This window comes from Grus americana, chromosome 3, assembly GCF_028858705.1.
Source record: "Grus americana isolate bGruAme1 chromosome 3, bGruAme1.mat, whole genome shotgun sequence".
NCBI classification, from domain to species: Eukaryota; Metazoa; Chordata; class Aves; order Gruiformes; family Gruidae; genus Grus; species Grus americana.
The window spans coordinates 104,255,040-104,280,650 of record NC_072854.1 but is presented as its reverse complement, the minus strand read 5'-3'; the positions used below and the strand labels follow the sequence as shown (position 1 = coordinate 104,280,650).

At 41.0% G+C, this 25,611-nt stretch overlaps 1 protein-coding gene across 7 annotated transcripts in view; it reads right to left on the bottom strand.

Annotated features, from left to right (window-relative positions):
- Positions 1-7,712: 7,712 nt before the first annotated feature.
- The window catches only part of LYPLAL1 (lysophospholipase like 1), a 33,732-nt gene continuing 15,833 nt past the window's right edge, over positions 7,713-25,611 (bottom strand). For 3 of the 7 annotated variants that reach the window (XM_054821241.1, XM_054821243.1, XM_054821242.1), the window contains 2 exons: positions 11,876-11,991; positions 7,713-11,255 (listed from right to left, as the gene is read on the bottom strand). In XM_054821241.1, the coding sequence (XP_054677216.1) occupies positions 11,016-11,255; positions 11,876-11,991 (356 nt within the window). In that variant the 3' untranslated portion in view covers positions 7,713-11,015. The remainder of the gene's footprint in view (positions 11,256-11,875; positions 11,992-25,611) is intronic. The other 4 variants (XR_008576485.1, XR_008576487.1, XR_008576484.1 and 1 more) reach the window with 4 other exon arrangements.

Below are 25,611 nucleotides of genomic sequence, written 5' to 3'. Positions count from 1 at the left end.
GAAACTTCCTCAGCATTTGGCTCCTACCCCTCCTACAGTTCTACTCTGAGCTCAAACCACCGCTCGCATCAAGTGGACATGGAGAGAGCTGGGCTCCAACCTGAAAACACCTTGGAAAGGGACTAGATATCTCTTCCCAGGTAAGACCAAACAGAACACAGGGTGAGCACCTCAAAACTATTTCAGGGCAAAGTTGACCGAATCAGCTTAAGTGATCTGTGACGGTACAGACTACACGGAAAGTTTGGTTTTGCCTTGAAACGCTTTCAGGAGTCGATTGCCGCTACAGACAGCCCGAGTCACAAGCCACCATTTTCTTGCAGAAACACGGGCCCAAGTATAAGGTCGCAGACAGACTCGGTGCACTCGCATGGTAAAAACGTACACAAAGCGTGCGTGTTGGCAAACGTGTGATGACTGAGCTTGGATTTAACTGCAGAGATTCCCCTGTTCTTGGTCCTGCTCTGGATGGTGCCCACTGAGCGCACGGCTGCCGTACGCACACTGCTCCACGCCGCACTGTAGCAGGACAACGCACAAGACTCCGTTCCCCCAGGCTGCTTCCCCTCCTCATTTTTCCCCTCCTGCCAAGGGTTTAACAAAATAGATGGCAGATCGTACTAGCTGCACAGAACTCTCATTTTTCAGTCTGGCACTTGAGGTTTTTTCAAGAGAAATTACAAAATGAAGCAATACTATTATAAGCAGTCCTTGGGTGGGTTACAAGTCAAGCCGCTGATGACTGAGTATGTTTAATCACCTTCAGAGCCCTGTAACCTCCCTGAAATAGCCCCAAATGTTATGAAATGGAATTTGTACGCAGAAAGCAAGGAAAACAGACCTTTTAATTTACCAGACTTACAACTATGATTATGACAATAATGGTGGGTCAGAATGTTTCCATTACATCAGCAGATCTATAATTAGCCCCTAACTTTGTTTTTGAGGGAATAAGAACATCTTTCAGCTTGCCAGTGGTTGCTGTATTCATTGCAACACAAGTGCCCCCTCTCCAGCTGTCAGCATCATGCCACCATTTCACCTACATTTTCCTCAAGGCTTAAAAAAAAAAAAAAAATAATAAAAAAATAAAAAATTGCATTGCTGAATTGCCCCTTCGACATCCTCTTCTGCCTGATGCGCTATCCAGGAGAAGCAGCTCCTCAGCTGGCACAGGCTCAAACCCCCAGTAACTCCGCTCATGTCGGATCCTCGGCTGAAGTATATTGGCACAGTTCGACTGGTCCCGAAGGAGCTACACCAATTTACAGAAGGAACTGGCACAGACAACTCTGCTCTACTCCGTATAGCATTAACAGGTCCTCCTAATTATTTACTGAAAGAAGGTTTTATTTTCTTGCTGCTCTCTAAAGCCAAGTCCCTCCAAGGTGGTCTCAATCCAGTGCCTGGAGCTGGATGTTAAGCTATTTTTGAGTGCCTGCGAGTTTTGCGTGCCACCGTCAGGTAACCCTACCAGCTCTGGCCAGCCAGCCAGCAGCTAAACGCGTACAAAGCTCCGAATATGACGCTGGGCACAAACCTGGGAACACAATTTGCGCCATTTAATCGTCTCTGTAAGCCAAAGCACAGTTTCGACTAGAAGAGACATCGGCACACGCAGATGTTATATGTGTAGATCATTCTAACACGCTTACTTGTGGTTCTAGCACTGGGGGGAATTTGACAAAGTAAAATGAGGCCCATCCTTCTTAGCACCACTTCAGCGTTTGATTAAGTACAAAGGGAAGGTTTTAAAGAAATCACAGCGAGTTAAATTTAAATGAGTTGAGGTAATTACAGCACAGTACTTTTTAAAGCCCACCTTAATGCACTGACTGCTATGGAGGAACGCTGTAGTAAACTTTCTGACACTTGTGTGTGTTTCACTACAAGAAGGGAACCACACTGATTTCAAATACTCCTACACGCAGCGATCAATGTAAGTACGCACCGAAGCGTTCGGTAGACAGGGATCTATGCTATTACTTCTGCTGCAAGCTTGATGTAACCTACTGTGTTAGCCCATTAAAGTTCTGTGCTTAAAAATGTGATGGCTGAAGTAGCTTTTCCAGTATTGCTTCCTGTCAAAGAACACAGACTGTCACAAGCAAGAAAAAAAAAAAAAGGCAGTGTTCTCTGAAAAATTATTTTTTCAGAAATATATATTGCTATAGTAATAATTTTAATATTTTAAAAAGGCAAGGACAAAAATATTGACCTGTATTTCGTTGTCTTCCATTTATCTCCCCTTCTCCCCTTTTAACAATTTCCCCTGGTAAAAAGAGAAGAAATAAAAGAGAAATGGAGACAAAAATCCTCAAAGGAATGAAGAACTTTCATGGCTTTTGAAGATAAAACTTTTTTCCAGGCTGAAAGGGAAGGGGGGGGGGGGAGAGAAGAAAAGCTTTAGTCGAGCAATTTTTTTTTTGAAAAAGAACTAACACAACAGAAATTGTTGCAGTGTATTCTGCCTGCCCCCCCCCAATACTATTTGTTGCATTTCAAAACCTCGTACAATAAGGGCAGCCAGCCTGCAAGTCTGGAAGGGAATTCAGCACGTGTTACTGGTGGATGATTTCAACATAGCCACAAGGGGAATGCATTTAAAGATCCATATGTTTGGTTGGCACCAAATCAAGTTCCATTAAATAACGCTGTATTCAGCTACACAACAAATTTACTTACCATACATTTCACATGAGAACTAATTTGTTTGATAGGAATATTGCTGATGTTTATATTGGTTTACTGTAATGAAAACAGTATTTTCCAAACTATGAACAAATGCATACCAGTAGTTTTACAGTGGCTTAACCAAAGTACTGGTAGTGCTTCAAGAAGGGAATTTATACAATGCGTTTCTCAATGCTGCTCACGCCAAACGTAGTAAGGGGGTTCCGCTACGAAGATGGAACTTGCTTCTAACACCGGGAGAGCAGACCTATGTCTCCACACGGGCCATGGGGAGAGCTGCTGAGGCCAGCAGGGCTACAGGCAATTCTTGCTGTGTCGGAAAATGCCTTCAGGAAAATCAAAACACTTATGTCCAGTTCTGGTGGTGCGGAACACGACACGACGCTCTCCTTTCTCATGACACCCTACAGAAATTCTGAAGGCAATCACTTACCCGCTGCTTCAGCTGAATGTCAAACCTCTACATTTTAGATGTGAAACCAAGGGCCTTTATATAAAATGCAAAATTCACATACCATTGCCTATCTGGTCAACAAAGCTGCCAAATATTTTTACATACAGAAAAACACTGGCAACTGAGTTGTGCTATAAAAACAATAGAACATCTTGAGGATTTCACTTAGTAATTCCATGCGGTCTGGCATTAATCAATTGGACATCTTCAGAAAAAAATATATTTCCTTAGTGGGGAAAAAAACAATTCTTCCAAGAAAGTCACCTTCAGTGTTTCACATGTTTATATTTTTGCTTAGAGAAGCATCGTTTAAAAAAAAAAAAAAAAAGAAAAACAACTGAGAAGGAGCCAAGGATGATTTAATGATGCACTTACTGAAACCTCTGCAAATTGTCTTTTTTGTCAGCTTTCGATATACAAAATCTGCCTTGGCACTTGTAATCTTAATATCCATTCTTTTCTTTTCACCAGGACAGTTCTGACTTCTGGTTATGAGTCATGCTAAATTATAAATACAAACGGAAGCACGGGCCACATTGTTTCCAAAAAATATGTCAACGTATTATTAAAAATACTGGCAGCACCATCCTTCAATTTCAATCCAGTTCATTACTGAGAAAATTATTTTAAATTAGGACATGGCGCTCCGCATCACCTTTGTACGTGCTGCGGGTTGTCTGTAGTACAAAAATCTCTTCCTTTAAAGAAAAATCTGCATGTCTCTAAATGTAAATCTGATGTGACGTGTCATGGGATCAAACAATTCTCCACAGGCTGACTGCCCAACAGGAGAGGTAATGTACTTCTAAACCAGCTTCCTCTCCCTTCCCAAACCAGTGGGGATGAAGAGGTGGCAGTCAGACAGACACCTGTAAGTCCTAACTGGAAAATACTCTGATGCATACCAAAGAAAGCGTCTGTCCCATTTCCAAACTCTGAGCTCCTCATCGGGCATACATTTAACAGATTTAGACTGCAATCTGTTCAGTGGAAACACTGAAAACTATTCATTTCTCTGAAAGGTGCAGCATCAAGGGTTAAGTCAAGATGGGTCTATGGATAAACCTGATTTAAATTATTGCATATTTGGAAAAATTCTATCGATGGTAATGCAATAGTTCCTGCCCAGAAGGTCATCAAATCAGCCATTACTATTTCTGCAGTGCAAAGAGAATGAAGGGAAGCTCCATTTTTTTTTGAAGTATAAATGAAGTTTGCTGCCAGAATGATGTATCACATTAACCTGCAAATTATGCTAACTTACACTTCACAAAAAAAAGTAAACCCAAAAGGGAGACCTTCCTCAGATATAAGCATACCTTAACGGGGCTAGAGATTAGCAATTAAAAATCACAACCATGGAAGGGAAGGACGGTTGAGCATTCAACCATTCTTAGTACTCTGGAAGTATTAAATCACTGCCTTTGCATTTTTGGCACACTACTGTGACTAAGGTTCATAATTATTTTGGCTGCCCCCCACAAGACCTTGGCTACATTAGGAACTTCACCCCAAACCCTCCAAACTCAAGCAAAACAAACCCCATCTTTGAAGCCAGACTGTCTACATAGATCCATCAGTGGGAACCATAGGCTCTAAGGCAGCAGAGGTTGTTCACATGCTTGAGTATCACTATTTGGCTAAACTTCACTCCAGAAATAATTTTTTACACAAAGATCAACTATGACAGTATGACAGCAGGTAAGCCTTGCGGTCTGATTTAGTTCTGCATGCTTTAAAGGCCAAGCAGCAGCAGAAGTCGTATTTTTATAAATTCTCTACTGTATATATGACAGTAGCATCTCTTGGTGGCTTTAATTCAAACTACAATCTGATGTGCTTGATGTTTACCAGTATACCTTCTGACAAACACCTTTAATTACACCAACAGAGCACAAGCAACCAATTAATTTTTCTATGGTTTTATTCTGAGCTTCAAGAGTATTAGATTATTACTCCTTTGTGTAATTGCATTTAATTTAAAACAATAAGCACTTTCAGGAACCTTGAGCAACACATCCTCCAACCACAAAATACTGGCCCTGTGAAGTAGTGGAAAAGTTGTAAGTATACTCTCTGGTCTATTCTGACTGTCTTCACTATGTTTTAAGACCCAGGTTACAAAGTCTCCTTGGCTTTGTTCTCAGGAATCTGTCTTCCTTTGTCACTAGCAATTAATGATCCAAGAATAATGCTTAACACTCAGTACACAACTTTTTTGAGAACTTAATAAGGAGCAACCAACTTTTGCTTGCATTTTCAAAGGAGCCTACAGATTTATACAATGAACCTACAAAAGATTTCAGGTGCCTCCTCACCAAAGTGTCTACAGCCCTCACGTGCTTAACAAGAAAGTGGAATTTCTTTACTTCCAACCAAACTCTCAAAACCTGTCTCGATGACGGCAGGTTAGCTAAGGTAGTCAGGCTGAGTGCTGTACCCTGGGGAATAAGGGGGCTTACTAGATTCATGCCACTGGCTCTTCTAGTTTTTTTTAATTTTTTTTTTAATCTGACTGTTCAGTAAACACAGTTCTCACCCAAGACACAGGGAACAAGCTCATTTCCCACCTTTGCCTGAGAAGGTGCAGGTGAGTATCCCACACTCGCAGGAAATTACTCAAACTAGTGATCAGTAGACTGACGCAGGACGCTCTGTCATCTCTACTTCAGCAGCCACAGTTAAACACTCCTTGAGAGAGAAACGGAGAACAAGCATAACTCTCTTGCAGTTACTCACCTGAGCAAAGGAAAATCTGGAATACCTTCTCTGTTCTAGTGAATGATGATAGTCTATACTAAAAAGATATTATATAAATTGACTATACAGGTAACATTTTAAGGCCTGGCACTCAAGTGAACATGCTCAGATGGGCAGAGGAATTAAATCCAGGTGTCCCACATCTTTAGCTAACACTAGCCACTGAAGTAGAGAACAGGGGTGGGGAAATCCCCCTGCCTTTCCTTCTGGCTCTCATTTGTAAAGACAAATACTCTCACTCACAGGTCTGCACAGGAAAAGCACTTGTCTCCCCCACGCTGGGCGAGTGCTACTGATCCGTGCTTTCAACCAAGACACGAACAGGATGCTGTTAAGTCCCCTTACAGGGTATAGAGAAACATTTGAGCAGACAGATCTGGTATTGAAAATAGAACTGCCAGCTGCTGTATCTTCTGAGTAACAATACCAGGCTCCCACAATGGAAGGAGGTTTGGAAAACTAACAGACAAAAGTAGGAAATTACAATGAATTGGTAATTGTGTTATTTCCTTTCTCTACAGCACCTTTAACCAACTGGTTGACTCAAGCTGGAAAACTCATGGAGTAAGTTTTTGTTCTAAGATCTCCCAAACAACTTTTCAGCTGTTCTAGAATGTCTGTCAACTGGAAAGTAAACTAGATGGAGATCTATGTCTTAACAAATTTCATTCTAACATTGTCCTCTAGGTTCCCATTTCCATGTTTTGCCATCTGGATCTCATCTTTATGATTACAAGTTACATTCACCCACTTGGCTCACTTCATCTGTAGAGACTTGTTAAATGGCTTTAAAGATGATTTACTAAAAAAGCTAGAGTTAAAAATTTAACATGAGAAGAAATTAAGTAGAGAACTTCTTACTTTAATGTCAAAATTATGTGACCAATGACTTCTGGCTTCCCACATCAATCAGCCGATTTCTGCCTTATTCACATTTGTTCTCTGGCTCTGCATGTCTGTACTAGCACATTAGTTACTCAGAAGGCACCCAAGTTCACAGCAATGATCTAGTCACAAATTTCAAACATCTGAAATACAAATGTGTAATGTCAGCAAATTAGTGTCCTGGTTTTGGCTGGGATAGAGTTAATTCTCTTCCTAGCAGTCGGTATAGTGCTGTGTTTTGCATTTAGGACGAGAATAATGCTGATAACTCACTGATGTTTTTAGTGGTTGCCAGTCAAGGACTTTTCAGCTTCTCATGCTTCCCTGCCAATGAGAAGGCAGGGGGCAACCAAGAAGAGGGGACACAGCCAGGACAGCTGACCTAAATTGGCCAAAGGGATATTCCATACCACATGACATTGTGCTCTGTATGTAACTGGGGGGTTGGCCAGGAAGTGGGGCAGCTCATGAACTTGCGGAGCATCAGCTTTGGGTGGTGAGAAATGGTGCTATTCATCACTTTAGATATATTCTTTTTTTGTATATTCTTTTATCATCATCTTCCTTTTCTGTCCTATTAAACTGTCTTCATCTCAGCCCACGAGTGTTTTTTTGTGGGGTTTTTTTGTTTGTTTTGTTTGGTGGGTTTTTTTTTTTACTCCAAATCCTCCAAATCTTCCCAGTGGGAAGGGAGGGAGTGAGCAAACAGCACTGTGGTTGTTTTAACTTCTGGCTGGGTTAAACCATGACAATTAGAAAGAAAAAAAAAAAAAAAAAAAAGAGTCCAAACACTAGTGCTTTGTTTCTGAAGCAATATGGAACACACTAAGCCCAAGAGAGTTAATGTTTAAATTAAGCTAGTTTTCTTTTGCTTACTGAATTATGTTTTTCACCCAAACAGTACCAAGCTCCAACAAAGTAACATCAATCTGAATGGATTTACTCACTCAGTTATTTCAGTTATATTTTTAAATGGCATTTAAGTACAAACTTTTAATACCAAACTCTTTTCTAAGTTTGGAAAAAAAAAAAAAGCAAACAAAGAAAACCCCAAAACCTTGAAAGCATTAGAGTAGGAACATAAACCGCATGCCAAGTAATTGCTCCTGCCTCCTCTGGATCATCACAGCACAGAGCTGCCTTCTTTCTAGTTTATGTTTTCGTATCTTCAGTAGCTCAAGTGATACAGATCCATGTTTGGCACTGGAATTTTGCAATATATTTGTCAAAATTATGTATGGGACAACAGTATCTTTAAACATGTTTTCTTCTTCAATCTGTAATAGAGAAGTGGAAAAAAGTCCATGTACAAGAAAATGAGACAGAGCTCCGAGTTTGCTCCTCCTAAGAATACATGGCATCTATCTCCTTAACATCTTCCTATGATATGTAAACACCCCTAAATATACCAGGAGTGAAAGATTAGGGATGAATGTTGCATTCTTTTCCATTCTCTTCATCTAAATCTCGATACAACCGATAAGATATCCCAGTTCAAGGCTCTGTATGCCCTAGCACCTGCTACTGTAACTCTGTCCCAACAACATGTAACCAGTTAGTCAAAAGGGAACTTTTTATGATCCTTAAAGATCAAAGTACTTCAAACTCCACTCAGAAATCAACGGGTAGATCCTGGAGCAGTAGTGCCGTAAGCATTGAGATGCCCTTTTGGAAAACGAACCCCTCCCCTGCCCTGTGATCAGTATCAATTTGAAAAAAATTTTTAAGTAAAAAGGGGCTGGGTCAAAAAGGACCAGTCAGTCAAAAACCTATCTGGATCACTTCTGAAACGTGCTGTCGAGCAGCTGGGCTAATTTTGACTATTAAAGTTCTCATTTGACTAGAGATCTAACAGCAGGCCCACTGTCTTCAAGGACTAATATTGCCTCTGGCTGCTTCTCAATACCAACCAGCAGTCCAACTTTTTCTGGGCTAAACTTCAATCTATTTGTCCAACTTGAGCTGGGCACCATCTGGGACGGAGAGGCACACCATCCTCAGCAAATGGGCTAGGCAAGTCACACTGTCCTCACTGAAGCTACCTGCAGACTAAAGGAAAACCTCTGTTGATAAGTTGTCTAACATGCCAAAAGTGACCTCAAAACTGAGATTTGGGACCCCCTTTACAGCATATACCTAAAAGATTTCCAATCTTATGTCACAATGCATCTCCTGATTAGTTGGCATTTCACTCACAGGCCGAGGAAGATGGAAGAAAACAGATGCAAACTGGGGATTTCATTGTTTTCTAAGAACGTCATGAAATGCAGACCTTTGGAATTGCTTCTCAGCCTGTATCAAGGGAACAAAACCAAACTACTCTGTATCCACTGTATTTGCAATTATTAAGACTGCAAAAACAATTGAAAACTGCGTTTGGCTTGGTAATAATTTCTATTCCCTCCATGATCTTATTTCAATTGTTTTGTGCTATTCTCTGACCTTGTTAAAAGCCACCTTGCCAGGGGCCTGCCAGTTTCCCATCTGAATGCACTTGTGACCGAAATGAATTACCACCTTGCATTAGCGGTTCAAATAGCCTCCCGATAGGAACTGCAGGAAGAGCAGAAAATGGTGCAAAACTCAAAATGATGTATTATTGCTAAAATCCTACAACTTCACTTGTCAAGGATTGTAATTAGAGTTGGGCCAAGGCAATGTTAGCTCAGCTGCCTCTGAACACACCTGTTTCAATTTAATTTGTAGTAATTAGGAAGCCTAGGGCACCAGGAAAAAACGCTGTTCAGTTACTGTTTCAAATAGCTGAGTTTTCATGTGCCATTTAAAATCCTGTTTTTCAGAACAGACTGCTGACTTGCTAATGCTAGCAAAATGAAATAAAGCAAAATATTTTTAGCAGCAGGAAGTTGTTACTTGCTACTGCCAATTACATGCCTTGTACTTGAACAGTGACATTTTTTCCCCTTTGCTTATTCTTCAAGATAGGTAAAAGCTGGCTCAGGCCTTGGTGCATGAGGATTCGAACAAAACTCTTAGTCCCCTGGAGCTGGCCAACACTTCTGGAGTCATAGCCAATACTGGCAGCAATCTGCTGTGACAGAGCAAACAACGGTGTCCTAGATCCACTCTGCAGAAAAGGGGGGGAAGGAGAAGATTAAGCAAGAGACTTGGATCTATTGACCTTGGAAAGAGACTGAATACCTTGTCATGCTAATAAAATTACTGAATTTGGGGAGGAGAAAATGGGGCAGAAGGGGGGAATAAAAAAAGCATTAAAATTACATAAGAATAGATATTTATACTCTGAGTTAATTTATCAAACTGACACAGAGATGAATCATCCACCGTTAAAATAATGGGATACAAGCTTTCTCTATATCACAATCATTATTTACTACTCTTAAATATTCATGGAGGAGTCAAGTATCCCTCATCTTTTAATTTAAAATGTGATCTTGCAGGCCAAAATAAAACTGTTGGCAAAAATAAGTTTCTACAGGAACAGTGCCCAAAGAATGATTTCTTCAAAACCAGGATAGATCTTAACAGTCATGATGGCACTTTTTTTTTAAGCCTACACTAGAAACCACACAGGGCTCAAGCAACTCACATAAAGCTAGATCTCTGTGTAACAAAACAGTAACAAGAGCCTGTGGTATAGCTAGACACAGCTACTTAGGACTTTTAAAAATATAATACAAACCTCAGTTATTTTTTTGAGGTGACCTACAAAGCTTATGCAGGTTCATTCCCATGTGCTGAGAATCAAACTGAAGCCAGTATGGTTCCTTTCAGTGAACTAACTTGAATATATGCATGTATTTCTACAAGTGAAAGTCCATTATTTTCGTAATTGGCCTTTTTCTGCTGTAATGCCGTTAGAAAGACAACCATACCATTCTATATTTTTCCATTTTAGAACACACACTGAAAAAGAAAAAAAGTATCTCAGAAATTCAGAGCAATGCTTCCTGAATACTACTTTGATTATTTAGGAATGGTTTTAATATTATCAGTCATTATTTTCCATAGACTGATGTGGATGTGTACTTAAAAACTGGATAAGAAAACAGAAAAGGGAACACATGATAAAATGAGTGTTAATAGCACCATCATTTCACCACTTAAGTGAACTTTATGGAATATAACAGTGTCTACCTGAAGCTGTGCTTAATTAACATACGTGGGACACCCGCATACATGCCACGCATGATCTCAAAACCTAAAAAAATCAGAAAGTCTAAGAAAGTTGCATCTTCTTTTATTCGTTTGCCTTTGCTGCTTCAACAGGTAATTTCTTTACAATCCAGGCTTTTAGATTTTCTATTTCAGTTCTGTTTAACTCATGATTAAGGTTTGGAAAAGTATGAAGTGACGTTGATACTCCCAGTGACTTTAATGTCCTGTTGGTCTCTTCACCCCATGAGTAGAGAACTAGTTCATCAGCAGTTCCATGACACTGAAATAATTCAGGAAGAACACTTTCATTTCTTTTCAAAGCCTAGATGAAGAAGAAACACTGTCAGACATATCACTAATATTTTTAAAAGAATATTTACAATTACATAGTGACAATTTACATAGCATTTCATTTATTAACCTGCATTTTAGGGGTCATATTGTACTATCTCTACAAAAGCAAACAAGGAAACATTGGAAAAAACTGCAGTTCAAATTCCAATGTCCTAACTCTTGACAAATGATAGGGTTTACTTTAAGGTCTATATCCCTCTCCAAATAAGAGAAATAGAAAAAATTCATGACAGCAGATGGAGCCCATGAGTATTATAATTCATCACAAATTTTCAAAGAATAGTTACACGTACATGGACTCTAAAAACTAAGGACAACTTGCAAAGCATTTCATTTATTAATCTGCCTTCTACAATGACTGACTTTGAATAAAATAATTGCACTGCCTGTGCAAAAAAGCAACAAAACATCACATACGGACAGCTTTAAAGCCTCACTTCCCTAATACTCTGCTTATCTATTTCCAAGAAATGTCGTAAGTTTAGAATATTAATCAATTGTCTCAGATGAATAAACATGCTGTACTCAATTTTAATTATCACATTTATCTTTTAGCTAAGCAGTTTTTCTGTAAAGTCTACCACTCACCTGGTAAACAGCAGAGTCTTTATTGAGAAAACTAGACAAAGCAAAGACTCCTGCCAGATCTTGATGAAACCTATATGCTAAATGCATTGCCATTCCACCTCCCATTGAAAAGCCTCCTAGGATGCAACAAAAGAAACAAAGATTGGATTTTGCTGTATGTCTTTGTAACCCATCATCCAATTTATTTTTATCTTTAGACTTGTTTCTTTTATATACAATGCAATCAAAAACCATCTTGAGTAACATAAAGGTTACAATGATCTTAAATCAAAGCATGATTCAATTAAGAAGTTAGTAGCTAAAGTACTGCTGAAGATTCACTACTGAGAGAGAAAAATAAAGTCAGCTGAAATGCCACTATTTTAGAAGGCATCCATGTATGGTCCCTACCAGATAGCTGAACACCATGGCCATATATTCTCTGGCATTAATAAAGCAAAACTCTACGAACAGATAATTCTCACTGCTTTTTTTATTCAACTTATTTTTCCCCTGGGCTAGTAGCATTCACACATGAAAGATCTGTATCACTATTGTACATAACTAATGAACATTAACCACATTAGACTAATACACAACAGTGAGGGCTTTTTTGTTATTACACCTTAGGATATATAATAAATGGGGGAAAATCCTGAGCTCTAACAGGATCTCTGAATTAATGGCCTTCTGTGTTCCATATGTCTCTTCAGCTGCGCTAATTCCTTACACAAGATAATTCCTCAGGGATGATTTTTACATGACAAATGCTTATTCATTAGGAAAGAAATCCAGACTACTGCATTACTTCACAAGAACATAGTACATAGGCTATTATACTGACTATATCCAGATAATGACTAGGGTGAAGAATGACTGGCTGCTGAAATCCCTTCTGGCATAGAGATGGCAACCAGCAGAAAGGTTATGACTGCAGCTCTACTTAGAGCAGCATTAGCAGCACCCGGGATACTGGTGATACAATTGGTTTGTGCCAGGTAGTTAACTGGTGTTAATTAGTTGCAAAATTCTGAGCCCAGACCTTTTCACAGAAGAGAAATGAAATTAGGGATTGAAGAGGAAATGCAAAAATAGTAGATAAAATATCAAACCATTTCAGCTTGTTACCTTTCTGAAGCGATTAAATGAGACTCCAGAATGGGAACAGCTCTTTTGCTAGGGCTACATAAGCCCTCTGGGGTTGACTTCTGTGCTATGCAGAAATTTGACATGGGTGCTAAACAAAACCCAGGCAGGAAGCAGCAGCCCTGCAGCACCAAAACTGAGCCCAATGACGCCCTGCAACTTTGGTACTTCACTGAATCCTGGGACCACATGGGAAACCTCTGGTGCACACAACCTCAGAGGCAGAAAACACTGTGCTTCGTAAATATTAGTTGCATCATGGTGAGACTGTTCCTAACGGAGAATTCTCTTCCAGGACGTTTATCTGCAAGTCCCAAAAGGTCTGAAGCCCTTCTAGCTCACACTTCATCCCACATTATGGCTGGAAGATTTGGCTGGATTTGTGCAGGAAATTTTCCTGAAAACACTAGACTAATCCAGACATGAGGTGTTTTCTTTCTCCCCCATGTTATTTTTTTGATTTCTGAAGAATTTTTGATCAGAATTTCTACTGAATTTCTAGTTCTTCTTTGTACTTACTGTCACCTTGTAGTCTTTAAGAGACTATAATGGCCAAAAGTGGTAACTGCAGGTTCCTGATCTATAGAACTTGGATCTCAGGGAGAAAGAACAAGGCGACCCAATGTGGGAGACTGGGGTCTTGCTTTCCTTTTTCAAACACAATCCTTAACTGAATTAGGAGAGCTGTATCCTCAAACTAGGAGATATACCTGGGATCCTTTAGCTGTATACCCAGGGGCTGATAATACCCTGATATTTATCTTTGGTAAATAAAGCCAGGACCTGCTAGTTACCCTGCAAATCAATCTTTAACCAGTTCAAAGTTAAATGTAATATGTCTAAGTGCCCAGTGGCAGTTAAGAAACAAAGGCAGTTGAGGAAAAGTAGGAATGAACGTGGGTAAACAAGTTGAGCACACCTTAAAAACTTACACAGCCCATATACTTGAAATTTTGAATAAACTTGTCTTCACAGACATAAAAATATTGAAAAATACTACTGCAAGCCCTTCGTCTGCATCACTATTTCCTACCGAATATGTTCTCTTGTCACATTTAAAAGAATTCTACAATAAAGAAATAAAACCAATATATTATACAAAAATGTCACAGTAATCACAAAAAATTCAACACCATTGACCCCACATTCTCAGAGAGAGAAAAATACAGCCTTCTGAGAAAGTATGTAAAATAAAACAGCTACACAAAGTTACTATGTAAACAGCTTGTACTGAAGTTTCCTTTATTCTCTTCTGTGGAATATGATCATTTACATCTTCATTTCCTTTTGATCATTCTCAATGATGCTGTCATCCCCAAACACAAGTAGCACTTACACTCTAAGAGACCATTTTGCAGTTGCTTACAAATACATACAGATATACTTTGTTCACATACAAAATGAAGTCCATTTTAAGTATTTTAGAATACAGGGGGAAAAAAAAGCTGCATTGAAAACTCATTACTAGTTTGTAAATGATTTAATCTAGAATTTTGTACCCTGTTAGTCACAATCTGGCAACACCATCTGCAATTACTCACCAGCAGTCTTTGACAATGCAGTCACCTTCTGTTTAGAAGAATATTAGGTAATGGTTCTTCTATGTGGCTCACACTACTATGAGAAAATGTAATACAAAGGACTAGTTCTTTGAATTTGGTTTTTCAGGGGAAAACCTGAAGTTTATCACTTGATACCACAACAATCTGAGGAAATACTATATAGTAAATGCTTCAGAAACAACAATTTGAATAAGCGTTTGTAGTTGGAGACAATTTTTTTCAATTACAACATATATTTCAGTATAAGCATAAATTTGACATAATGCATAAAAGACACGCTCAGTCAAGAACTTTTATAAGAACTCAAATTTTGGATTAAGGAAAAATAAGACGCATGTACAGATATTACACAAAACAAATGTATGGAGTGACAGTCAGAATGTAAGCAAAACACAAAAGTACAAGCATGCTTGTGTAAACCAATGATCTCAGCATAAAGAATACAGCACAGCATTGCTAAGCAGATTGCGTCATGAGTGTTAATCAAGATCAAAAATGACACTGCAACATTTCAACCTTCGATGGGCAGAACATAGCAAGGCCTTTGCTTGAGGCCAATCTACTTGCAAGAAGTACAAAGGGTGTGCACAAAAGTTCAGAATTTGCCAACAGGTTTCACATTAAAAGTACGTTCATTTTTTCCCTTATGCCTATGTTTAAGGAGAGATGTGATTAATGCTTCAAAACAGTTAAAAAGTATTGGCTCTACAATGCTCGGGATAGATGCTTTCCTGAACTGTTATCTGCATGTAACTTTCCTGCATTACAGAGGAGGTTTATGCACAGGCTAAAATGTAAGAGCATACAAAACAGACTCAATTAAGTAAAGCACTTTTTTTTTTTTTGCAAAGAAACTTCACCTAGGTGTGCATTTATAACCTCAAATCTGCTTCTGTGTAGTGCTGGTTTCTAGGCAATATCCCGTTGCGGTGAGAAGCAAGCTGCTTGTAACTTGCTTTGCTACTTTAGAAAGATCTGCTGAAGTCATAGGATCGTCACATTTCCAAATTAAAGAGTTTGAATCAGAAGGAAACTCCCATGCAATAATTTACTAAAACCAAAACATTCTTTGCTGGAATATCACCCGTAACTATGTTAAGGTAACCCCAGCCATACGATGATGTAACCCTGAGTGAACAGAGACTGAATTTCTCACATGTAATTTATTCTTGCTTGAATAAAATAGAAACCCTCATCACAGCTGCCATTTTTCAGTGATAAAACCTTCTTTCCAGAGCTAGTAAATGGCCTTAGGAGCCTTTTAAACATCAAAGTGTTTGTATAAAACCTTGAGCTTACTTCTGCTAAAGATCTTGGTTTATATTAATTTGCTCCTCATTTGTATCTGTCTGAACAAATAATCTGGTCCATGATGACACTTCAACATTATATGGAGTTCAGGAAACCAAATATTTACTTACTGTCAAATTTCAGCTTTATTCATTTCTTTGTATTTGGTCAAATAATGTTTGGGTTTGTATCTTAGAAAATGACTAACTTTATTATCTATCACAAAGGTTTCTTTATTTGGTCTTTCTTTCTCTCTTGTGTCCGGTATACAAAAGAGAATGCTGAAACCACTGCCTTCTCCCCCACACTCCACTTCAGTGCCTGCAATGACCTATTCCTCAGTTCAGAAACCTCCTCTTTAGGTTTTCATTCTTTACATAAAAACAGCTCTCCAACAAACATAGGTTTGACATTGCCGATTGCTTCCTGAGTCATATAGATCTGACTGTAAAATGCCTCAGTCAATTTGTTATAGGTAATGATTATGGACTTAGGAAACAAACCAGATCACTGTTTTGGTCTTTCCAGTATAATTTTAAAACAGGATCAAAGCTGTTTTCCACACTAGAAATCACAGCTGTAGTACACAAATTTTAGCTATTAATCACATTTAGTGCATGAATTCTGCCATCTGCATTGAGTACAGATCATCTGCTCCTTGCAGAGACAGACCTCGAGCTCTTCTCGCATGGATTTGAGTGACAGAGGTAGAAACTACTTCATTATAGCACAGAATCAAAAGAGGAAGAGGGGAAAGTAAGCACTTTGAGATAAGGATTTGAACTTCGGTTTAGGGGTGGGTTTTGGGGTGTTTATTTTAAGGAATATTTCTTCACTAGTTTCTCTCACGTATTGTTCTTCACCTTCCCTGTAGTTCTTCAAATTTGTCAGTACAGCTATGGTAACAAAGTGGCAAGAGATGAACACTACAGCATACAGTGCCGGTGCCAGCACAGGGTGAGGAGAGACAAATACTCTTCTGTTGTATGAGGCTACATCGTCACAGACAGAAATGGGTTTTGCCCGTTCTGCTATCACCACAACACATTACATACTCTTGCCTCACCTTCTTCCCATTCTCCCAGCATTTTTCATTCTCAATTTCTCCTTTCTTTAGATATTTCAACTTAGAGTTACTTCAATCAGTTTGTTATCAGGAATTTTCCCCTAAAGCTACGTTTTGGTTTACTTTCTGGTCTCCCTGGAGACTTCCTGTGATTTACTTTCTATTAATGGTAACAGCAAAACCTTGTTCTACACATCTGCAAGGAAACTGACTTTCTGTTTTGACCTTCCTTTTTCATCCATGAATGGAAGTATTATATACATTTAAGAGCATTCATATATGAATATCAGTGAAGAGTACAAACGCCAGTGGAACAACAAATTCTCTTCTCCACCAAACTCCCTGAACACTGCTCCCGTGTAAGTGCTCAAACATGTACTTTGTCAAAAGGGAATATCCTCACAGCAGCAATTTTCTCCTTTCAATCTATTCATCAAACTTCATTAAACACTTATCTTACACACTAGGAGAACTGCAATGAATGGTTTCTACCTTTGATATCCTTTGTATTGTGTTTGTTACTCAGTAACTGAGAGTCTCTAAGAGAACAAAGGCAACTTCCCTTGACTGGTTCAGCCACTTCCTCTTGTTAGGAACATGAATCAATTTGCTATCCGACTTTTCCACCAGCCAAAATGCATTTTGAAATGCATATTTAAGGGGTACAAGTTTTACCATTTTCTTGTAAAAAGTATACAACAGTTTCTAACGTATCAACTTGCAGTAAAACCAGAACCAGTTAGGGTTTTATTTTCAACTGATATGGATAGTAGAGGGGAACCTACCACATGTACCTAAGGAATCATAAATTTTAGCGCTAGAAGGAAAATGAAATCCATGAAAAGTCTCAAATCAATTTTTACTAAGGTGTTACTCATCAAATTACTTGCTTTATTTACCTAGTGTGCTTTCTTGGTTGTTTCTAAGGATGACAGCACAGCCCTGCTGCAACACTTACCTGTCATTTTTACAGTCAGCATAACCACACAACATGGAAAAAGGAAGAGAAATACCTATTCTTTATGTTTATGGTTGTGGTGGGTTGACCCTGGCTGGAGGCCAGGTGCCCACCAGAGCCGCTCTCTCACTCCCCTCATTCACCAAACAGGGGAGAAAAGGCATAACGAAATACTTGCAGGTCGAGATAAGGACAGGGAGAGATCACTCACTAATTATCGTCACGAGCAAAACAGACCGAACTTAGAGAGGGAATTCATCTAATTTATTACTAAGCAAAACAGAGTAGAGGAATGAGAAAATAAAATCAACTCTTAAAACACTTCCCCCCACCCCTCCCATCTTCCCGGGCTCAACTTCACTCCCGGCTTCAACCTTCCCCCCCTCAGCGGCACAGGGGGACGGGGAATGGGGGTTACGGTCAGTTCATCTCACGGTGTTTCTGCCACCTCTTCATCCTCAGGGGGAGGACTCCTCTCATCGTTCCCCTGCTCCAGCATGGAGTCCCTCTCACGGGGTGCAGACCTTCAGGAGCAAACTGCTCCAGCGTGGGGTCCCCCACGGGGTCACAAGTCCTGCCAGCAAACCTGCCCTGGCGTGGGCTCCCCTCTTCACGGGTCCACCGGTCCGGCCTGGAACTTGCTCCAGCGTGGGCTTCCCATGGGCCGCAGCCTCCTTCAGGTGTCTCCACCTGCTCCGGCGTGGGGTCCTCCACGGGCTGCAGGTGGAATCGCTACACCCCCTCATCCTTCCTCCATGGGCTGCAGGGGGACAGCCTGCCTCACCATGGCCTTCACCACGGGCTGCAGGGGGATCTCTGCTCTGGCGCCTGGAGCGCCTCCTGCCCCTCCTTCTTCACTGACCTTGGTGTCTGCAGAGTTTCTTACATCTTCTCACTCCTCTCTCCGGCTGCAAAAGCTCTCTCTCTCTAAGTGTTTTTCTACTTCTTAAATATGTTATCACAGAGGCACTGATTGGCTTGGCCTTGGCCAGCGGCGGGCCCGTCTTGGAGCCGGCTAGCATTGGCTCTGTCAGACACAGGGGGAGCTTCTAGCAGCTTCTCACAGAAGCCACCCCTGTAGCCCCCCCGCTACCAAAACCCTGCCACGCAAACCCAACACATTCCACCCCTCGCCTCTGTGAATCACATATTTAAGAATTATTAAAACATATTCAACAGAAAAACTACACACACACTAATCACATCAACAAGGAAAAAGAAAAAGAATTCCCCCCACCAGAATCAAAGCAACACTATCACAACACTAAACAAGAGTAGACAATACACACAGAATCCACCTCTCGTCCCTTCACCGCTATTTCACTCTCAATCTACGTTCAGTCAATGTTTTGCTCGTTACCTCTTCCAATTACTGTCCTTATCTCAATTTTCTCGTGCCCCACGTTGGGCGCCAAAAAAGACTGTGGTGGGTTGACCCTGGCTGGAGGCCAGGTGCCCACCAGAGCCGCTCTCTCACTCCCCTCATTCACCAAACAGGGGAGAAAAGGCATAACGAAATACTTGCAGGTCGAGATAAGGACAGGGAGAGATCACTCACTAATTATCGTCACGAGCAAAACAGACCGAACTTAGAGAGGGAATTCATCTAATTTATTACTAAGCAAAACAGAGTAGAGGAATGAGAAAATAAAATCAACTCTTAAAACACTTCCCCCCACCCCTCCCATCTTCCCGGGCTCAACTTCACTCCCGGCTTCAACCTTCCCCCCCTCAGCGGCACAGGGGGACGGGGAATGGGGGTTACGGTCAGTTCATCTCACGGTGTTTCTGCCACCTCTTCATCCTCAGGGGGAGGACTCCTCTCATCGTTCCCCTGCTCCAGCATGGAGTCCCTCTCACGGGGTGCAGACCTTCAGGAGCAAACTGCTCCAGCGTGGGGTCCCCCACGGGGTCACAAGTCCTGCCAGCAAACCTGCCCTGGCGTGGGCTCCCCTCTGCACGGGTCCACCGGTCCGGCCTGGAACTTGCTCCAGCGTGGGCTTCCCATGGGCCGCAGCCTCCTTCAGGTGTCTCCACCTGCTCCGGCGTGGGGTCCTCCACGGGCTGCAGGTGGAATCGCTACACCCCCTCATCCTTCCTCCATGGGCTGCAGGGGGACAGCCTGCCTCACCATGGCCTTCACCACGGGCTGCAGGGGGATCTCTGCTCTGGCGCCTGGAGCGCCTCCTGCCCCTCCTTCTTCACTGACCTTGGTGTCTGCAGAGTTTCTTACATCTTCTCACTCCTCTCTCCGGCTGCAAAAGCTCTCTCTCTCTAAGTGTTTTTCTACTTCTTAAATATGTTATCACAGAGGCGCTGATTGGCTTGGCCTTGGCCAGCGGCGGGCCCGTCTTGGAGCCGGCTAGCATTGGCTCTGTCAGACACAGGGGGAGCTTCTAGCAGCTTCTCACAGAAGCCACCCCTGTAGCCCCCCCGCTACCAAAACCCTGCCACGCAAACCCAACACAATGGTATTCGTGATTTTAAACCGAATCACAGAAAAACTAGAAAGTACGCTCTCTAAAGCAAAGAATAGTGAAGCACAGGAACAGGTTGCCTTGGAAAGCTGTGAACCTTCTACTGATGGAGATCTTTTAGAACAAGTCAGAAGAGCAATGGTAAGGATTTGCCTAAATAGAGCTGAACCTGCACTGATACGTGAAGGTGGATTAGCAAATGTTGTTATGCCTCACTCTTCTCCGATCCTGTAGGCGTGACTGTGAAGAAAGTACAGGTTAATGTGCACCCTGACTCAAGCATTGTAAAAGCCCATCCATCCATTTTATTTTGCACTGAATTCAGGCACTTATTAAAGATGAGTAACCACGTTTTCAACAGTTTCTACTAACGTTGAACAGATCAGAATTCAATTCACTTTATAATTCTTTTCTTCCCAAAGCCATTATCTGATGATAATCATAGATACATTCATACAGACACCATCAAGAGCTGGAAAACAGCGTGACAAGTGGTGGATCCTACTCTCTGGTTAAAATTATTAGCATTTGTACCTCCTACTGAATGACTTATGAAGGAGACAAACATTCACTTGTTAATGTCTGTTGCTTGCGCATCAGGAAGTAAAAAGAGTCGTAGAGATCCAAAAGAAAAATAAATGGCTAGTTCAGGTGCAAACAAGAGGAGCAACCATCTTCTCCGAAGTACAAATGTAACGCAAATTTACACTGATGCACTGAAAATTAATGAAATGTTTGCTGGTATTACGGGGGAGATGGACTGACATTACTGGCTTTCGGCCCAGCATCTCATATGCATAATTTAGATAAACCACAAAGCCACATAATAGGTGGTTCAGAAAGAAAAATCTCATTTGATTTGCAGTGACAAATAACAATATAAACCCATGAATTTATTCTGTGAAAGCAAGGTAGCAAGTGCCTCTCAATGAAAGACAACGTTTTTCCTAATAAAGACAGAAGATACAAGACAGGATGAGTGACAGCAAAAGGCTTAGAAGCCAAAGACAAAATACCAAGATTGTAGGTGAAGTAGTTTGCCCAACATTTTAACGATTTATTGTGGATTTTTTTAATCTTCCCGTATTTACAGAATCCTCTTTCTCTGCGATGTCAAAGCCAAGATATTTCCTCCCCATCCCATTCTCACACACACTGAGAAAGATGGAAATGTTAATATTTACAAGAAGCACAGAGCTTTCATGTTACTTCCACCATGGTTCAGTAGCTATGTAAGAAGTCTAGCAATAAACAAAAAGTGGTTGTGTGTCTTGTGTTATTGTTACAGTACAAGGGGTCAGGAATCATGCATGTGTTTTTTGGCATACAGTCAAATCTACAGGACTGTTATGGAAAGTTTATTTTCACTGGCTGCTTACACAAGTGACTACAGGTGGCAGAGACCAACACGCTTGGATCAGCATTTCTGCGCTACACAGTGTGACCTGTAGAAGTAGGAAAGTAGCACTAAATTAAGAACAAAAGAGGGAACAGAGAGACTGCCTTTCACTGAAGTGTAGTTGACTAAAGTGAGCACTCTCAAAATGCTCCCAATGTGAAGTGGCCATTTCTTTCAAGAGCTTCTAACATATTCTTGAGTAAGACTGTTGAAATCTCTGGCAATTTCCACCAAAGTGGAGTTATTTTATAGTGCACTATCACTATGGAAGCAGTTTAAGAAAAACAACAAAACAAAACCAAACACAAGAAAACAAAACAAAGCAAAACCACCACCACCTGAAAAACCAACTCAGCCTTAAATAGAACAAGAAATTATTGTCCCACATTTCAAACTGTGGTTATTTGCTTACTTATCTAATTTAGCAATGAATTCAGGCATTTATAAAGAAGGAATACATCCAGTTTTTAAGAAAGGATACTATTAAAGCTCCAAGTGTCAGAATTTGACTAATTTTATCATCCTCTTTTATCTCCAAAGTCAATATAAACCTACTTACAGGATTATTTGCAAGAAGTGCTTTAGCCAGGAAGACCAGTAAGAGTAACTCAACAAGAATGTTTGGCTAAAAAGTGACTTCCATTATCAAATTCTGGGGATGATATATTTATTTTTGAATAATTACATATTGCAGTCAGTCTCCCTTCCTTCCTCCTCCAAGGTCAGTGGAAATAAACCTTAATAAACCAGAAGTCCACTTCCTTCAAAAGACTTCGGTGTGAATAGGAAAGCAACTCATGAAACTGTCAGGAAATAGGAATGGGTAGATGAGCCGTGTACTACTGTGTGCTGGTTGTTACACTAAATTGATACGGAGGTTTTAATTGTAAGACTTTATTTACCTCCAGTAAATTAAATAATTCAATTCTTTAGAAGTAGATTCTTAGAGCAGCTGTTAAAAACAAGACTGCACCATTATTTTTCTTGTTATAGAAAAAGAGGAGTGGCATCACACAACCTGGACGCCATCCTCAGCTTTAGAGCTCTGCCCTACAAGCAGCCGCTTGTGGATTTCAGAGCTAACTGTACTGCCGAAACAAACAGCACAGGCTATAATTTCTTTCAGAACAAATGATCTTACTGTACCCACAATCTTGAGCCTTGTGGAAAGTTTGAAGGGCTCCAGAAGGAGAATCATCCCCCAGAACACCAGGTGCTGGGCTTCTCATTTTCCACTGCTTGAGAGCCTGCTCCCGCTTCCCCTCTCTTCCCACTCACTCTCCTTTGCACAGTGCTCCCTCAGATCTTTGCCTTCTTATCCCACACCTCGGAGCTGTCAGCAGCTACCCACCTTCCTGCTTGCCTAACACCTCACTCGCCCTCACCTAACAATATCTGACACTCATCCTCAGCCTGTAATTTCTAGTCCGCTATTCCATATAAAACCATAACCTTCAATCTTGTTACCCTCCTCATGCTCATTTTGTTTTCTTTCCACTCATTAAAACTCCCACTCGTTACAAAACGGACAGTCCCACAACCCAGTTCTCCTTAACGCTTTAACAACCATTTCATTCCCTGTAACTACCTCTTCATGCAACTGCTCTGCTCTCTTGGCTTCTGTGACCTACCTGAAAAGGCCCCCACTGCTCTTCACAGCCTCCCAAGTCCTCCAGTCTCTTCTCTCAACTATTTTTGTCTCTACTTTCCGTAACAAGATACGTACCAGTATTCCCGTTATGGATCTCCAACATGACTCAACATCACTGGATGCACTGAAGAAATAGTCATAGCAAAATTTCACCATGGTTTCCTCTGCTGTAATTGTCTTATTTTTCCCTTCACCTCAAGCAGGCTGCCTCCTCCAACTCTGTAGTATGGTCAGAAATCCACTGTCTGCTCCCCACCCGTTACCTCAAGCCTCCTCTTCTTGTACTAGATGAATGTTCCTGACTTTTTCCAAAGAGAAATCTAAAAAGATCTCACAGGACTTCATTCTTTGACATTCTAAGCAAGTGACCATATCTTCCATTATCTCCTGTACACCAATCTTTCCCAAACTTGGAAAAATTTCAGGCCATCCATTTCTCCTTTTCCAGTTGACACTAGTTTGATGCAGACACACTGTCTGTATCTTCACAACCAAAACTTGGCCTCATTCTCTTCTGATCAAAAATGTTATAAAGCTGCCAGAAATCCCAATTTTCAGAATTCCTAATTCCCAGGAAGAAACAATGCCAGAAGATGGACAATTATTTGCACAAAGTCCCATCTAAAACAACTAAGAATGTCACATTAGGCTGACTCAGACTGACACTAAACCCAACCTTTATGCACAGAAACCTTACAGGATCTCTAAGCTTCATTCTCCACTGCATCACACATCAGTTTATCATGAAAACCAGTGCAGAGAAGCCGCAAAGTTCTCGTGGAAGAACACTTCATCTCATGCAGGCACAAGAGATATAATTCACTTTCCACTACCAAATTTCTTATGTATCCACATAGGTCCTCTTCTGCACTTTGGATGGAGCTAATTCAGGGCTGCCTTATTTTGCTTGTTGCACAAATATTAGATTCAGCTGTGAGGATGTGTGCAAGCAGTCTCTGTCATAGAGGCAAGGAAACAGTGCCTAACTCTAGAAGCCTTAAATCAAAGCTCTCAAGAGTGAGAAAATAAGAATAATTAAATCATAGAATGGTTTGGGTTGGAAGGGACCTTAAAGACCATCTAGTTCCAACCCCCCTGCAATGGGCAGGGACACCCTCCACTAGACCAGGTTGCCCAAAGCCCCATCCAACCTGGCCTTAAACACTTCCAGGGATGGGGCATCCACAGCCTCTCTGGATAACCTGCTCCAGTGCCTCGTCACCCTCACAGTAAAGAGTTTCTTCCTTATATCTAATCTAAATCGACCCTCCTTCAGCTTAAGGCCATTACCCCTTGTCCTGTCACTACCCGCCCTTGTAAACAGCTCCTCTCCAGCTTTCTTGTAGGCCTTCTTTGGGTACAGGAAGGCTGCTGTAAGGTCTCCCTGGAGCCTTCTCTTCTCCAGGCTGAACAACCCCAACTCTCTCAGCCTGTCCTCACAGGAGAGGTGCTCCAGCCCTCTGATCATCTTCACAGCCCTCCTCTGGACTTGCTCCAATGTTTCTGATTTACAGATGAGGAATGCAAACACACAGAGATGGGGACTTCCAAAAAAAAAATCTACGGGCTGAAACAATCAGTGCATACCAACTTCCTTACTCTGCTTATGACTTGCAAAACAAGTGTCATACTCCACAGTCTCACTAGTTCTAATTTTGAAGGCTACAAAGAAAGGAGAAAAGCCTACGAGCAAGTTGGATCTGTACGCAGACCATCTCCCAGCTCACTCCACAGAAAAGCACCTGCACTTCTTCAGCTGTTTCCAAGCCAGCAGGTATAACACAGGAAAGACAGATCAAAGAGACTGTGCTGACAGCCATCCAAAACAATGCATTCTGCAGCCAGGGTAATGAGCCAGAACGGGAAAGTAAACAGAGGCCTTCAAAAGAGCAACATGGGGCTGGACCAAGAAAACATGTAGGCTGAACGGTAGTGGCTCCATCATGCAGGATTTTGATGGTATGACTCAGATGACCATAAATTCATAAGTTCCGACATTAAGACTTTTCTCCCCCCAACCTTAAATAGTTTGTGGTCTAGGGATGGGACAGGGAGCCAAGGACTCGTGAATTCTGATTCCCTCACGGACACAGGCTACTCCATTTCCCTCAACTCCTGTGCCTCAGTATCCCACTGTATTTCACAGAAGTACTGTGAAAGTTACTGGAAATTTGTGAAAATTAAGAGGAACAGGAAGATAGACACATA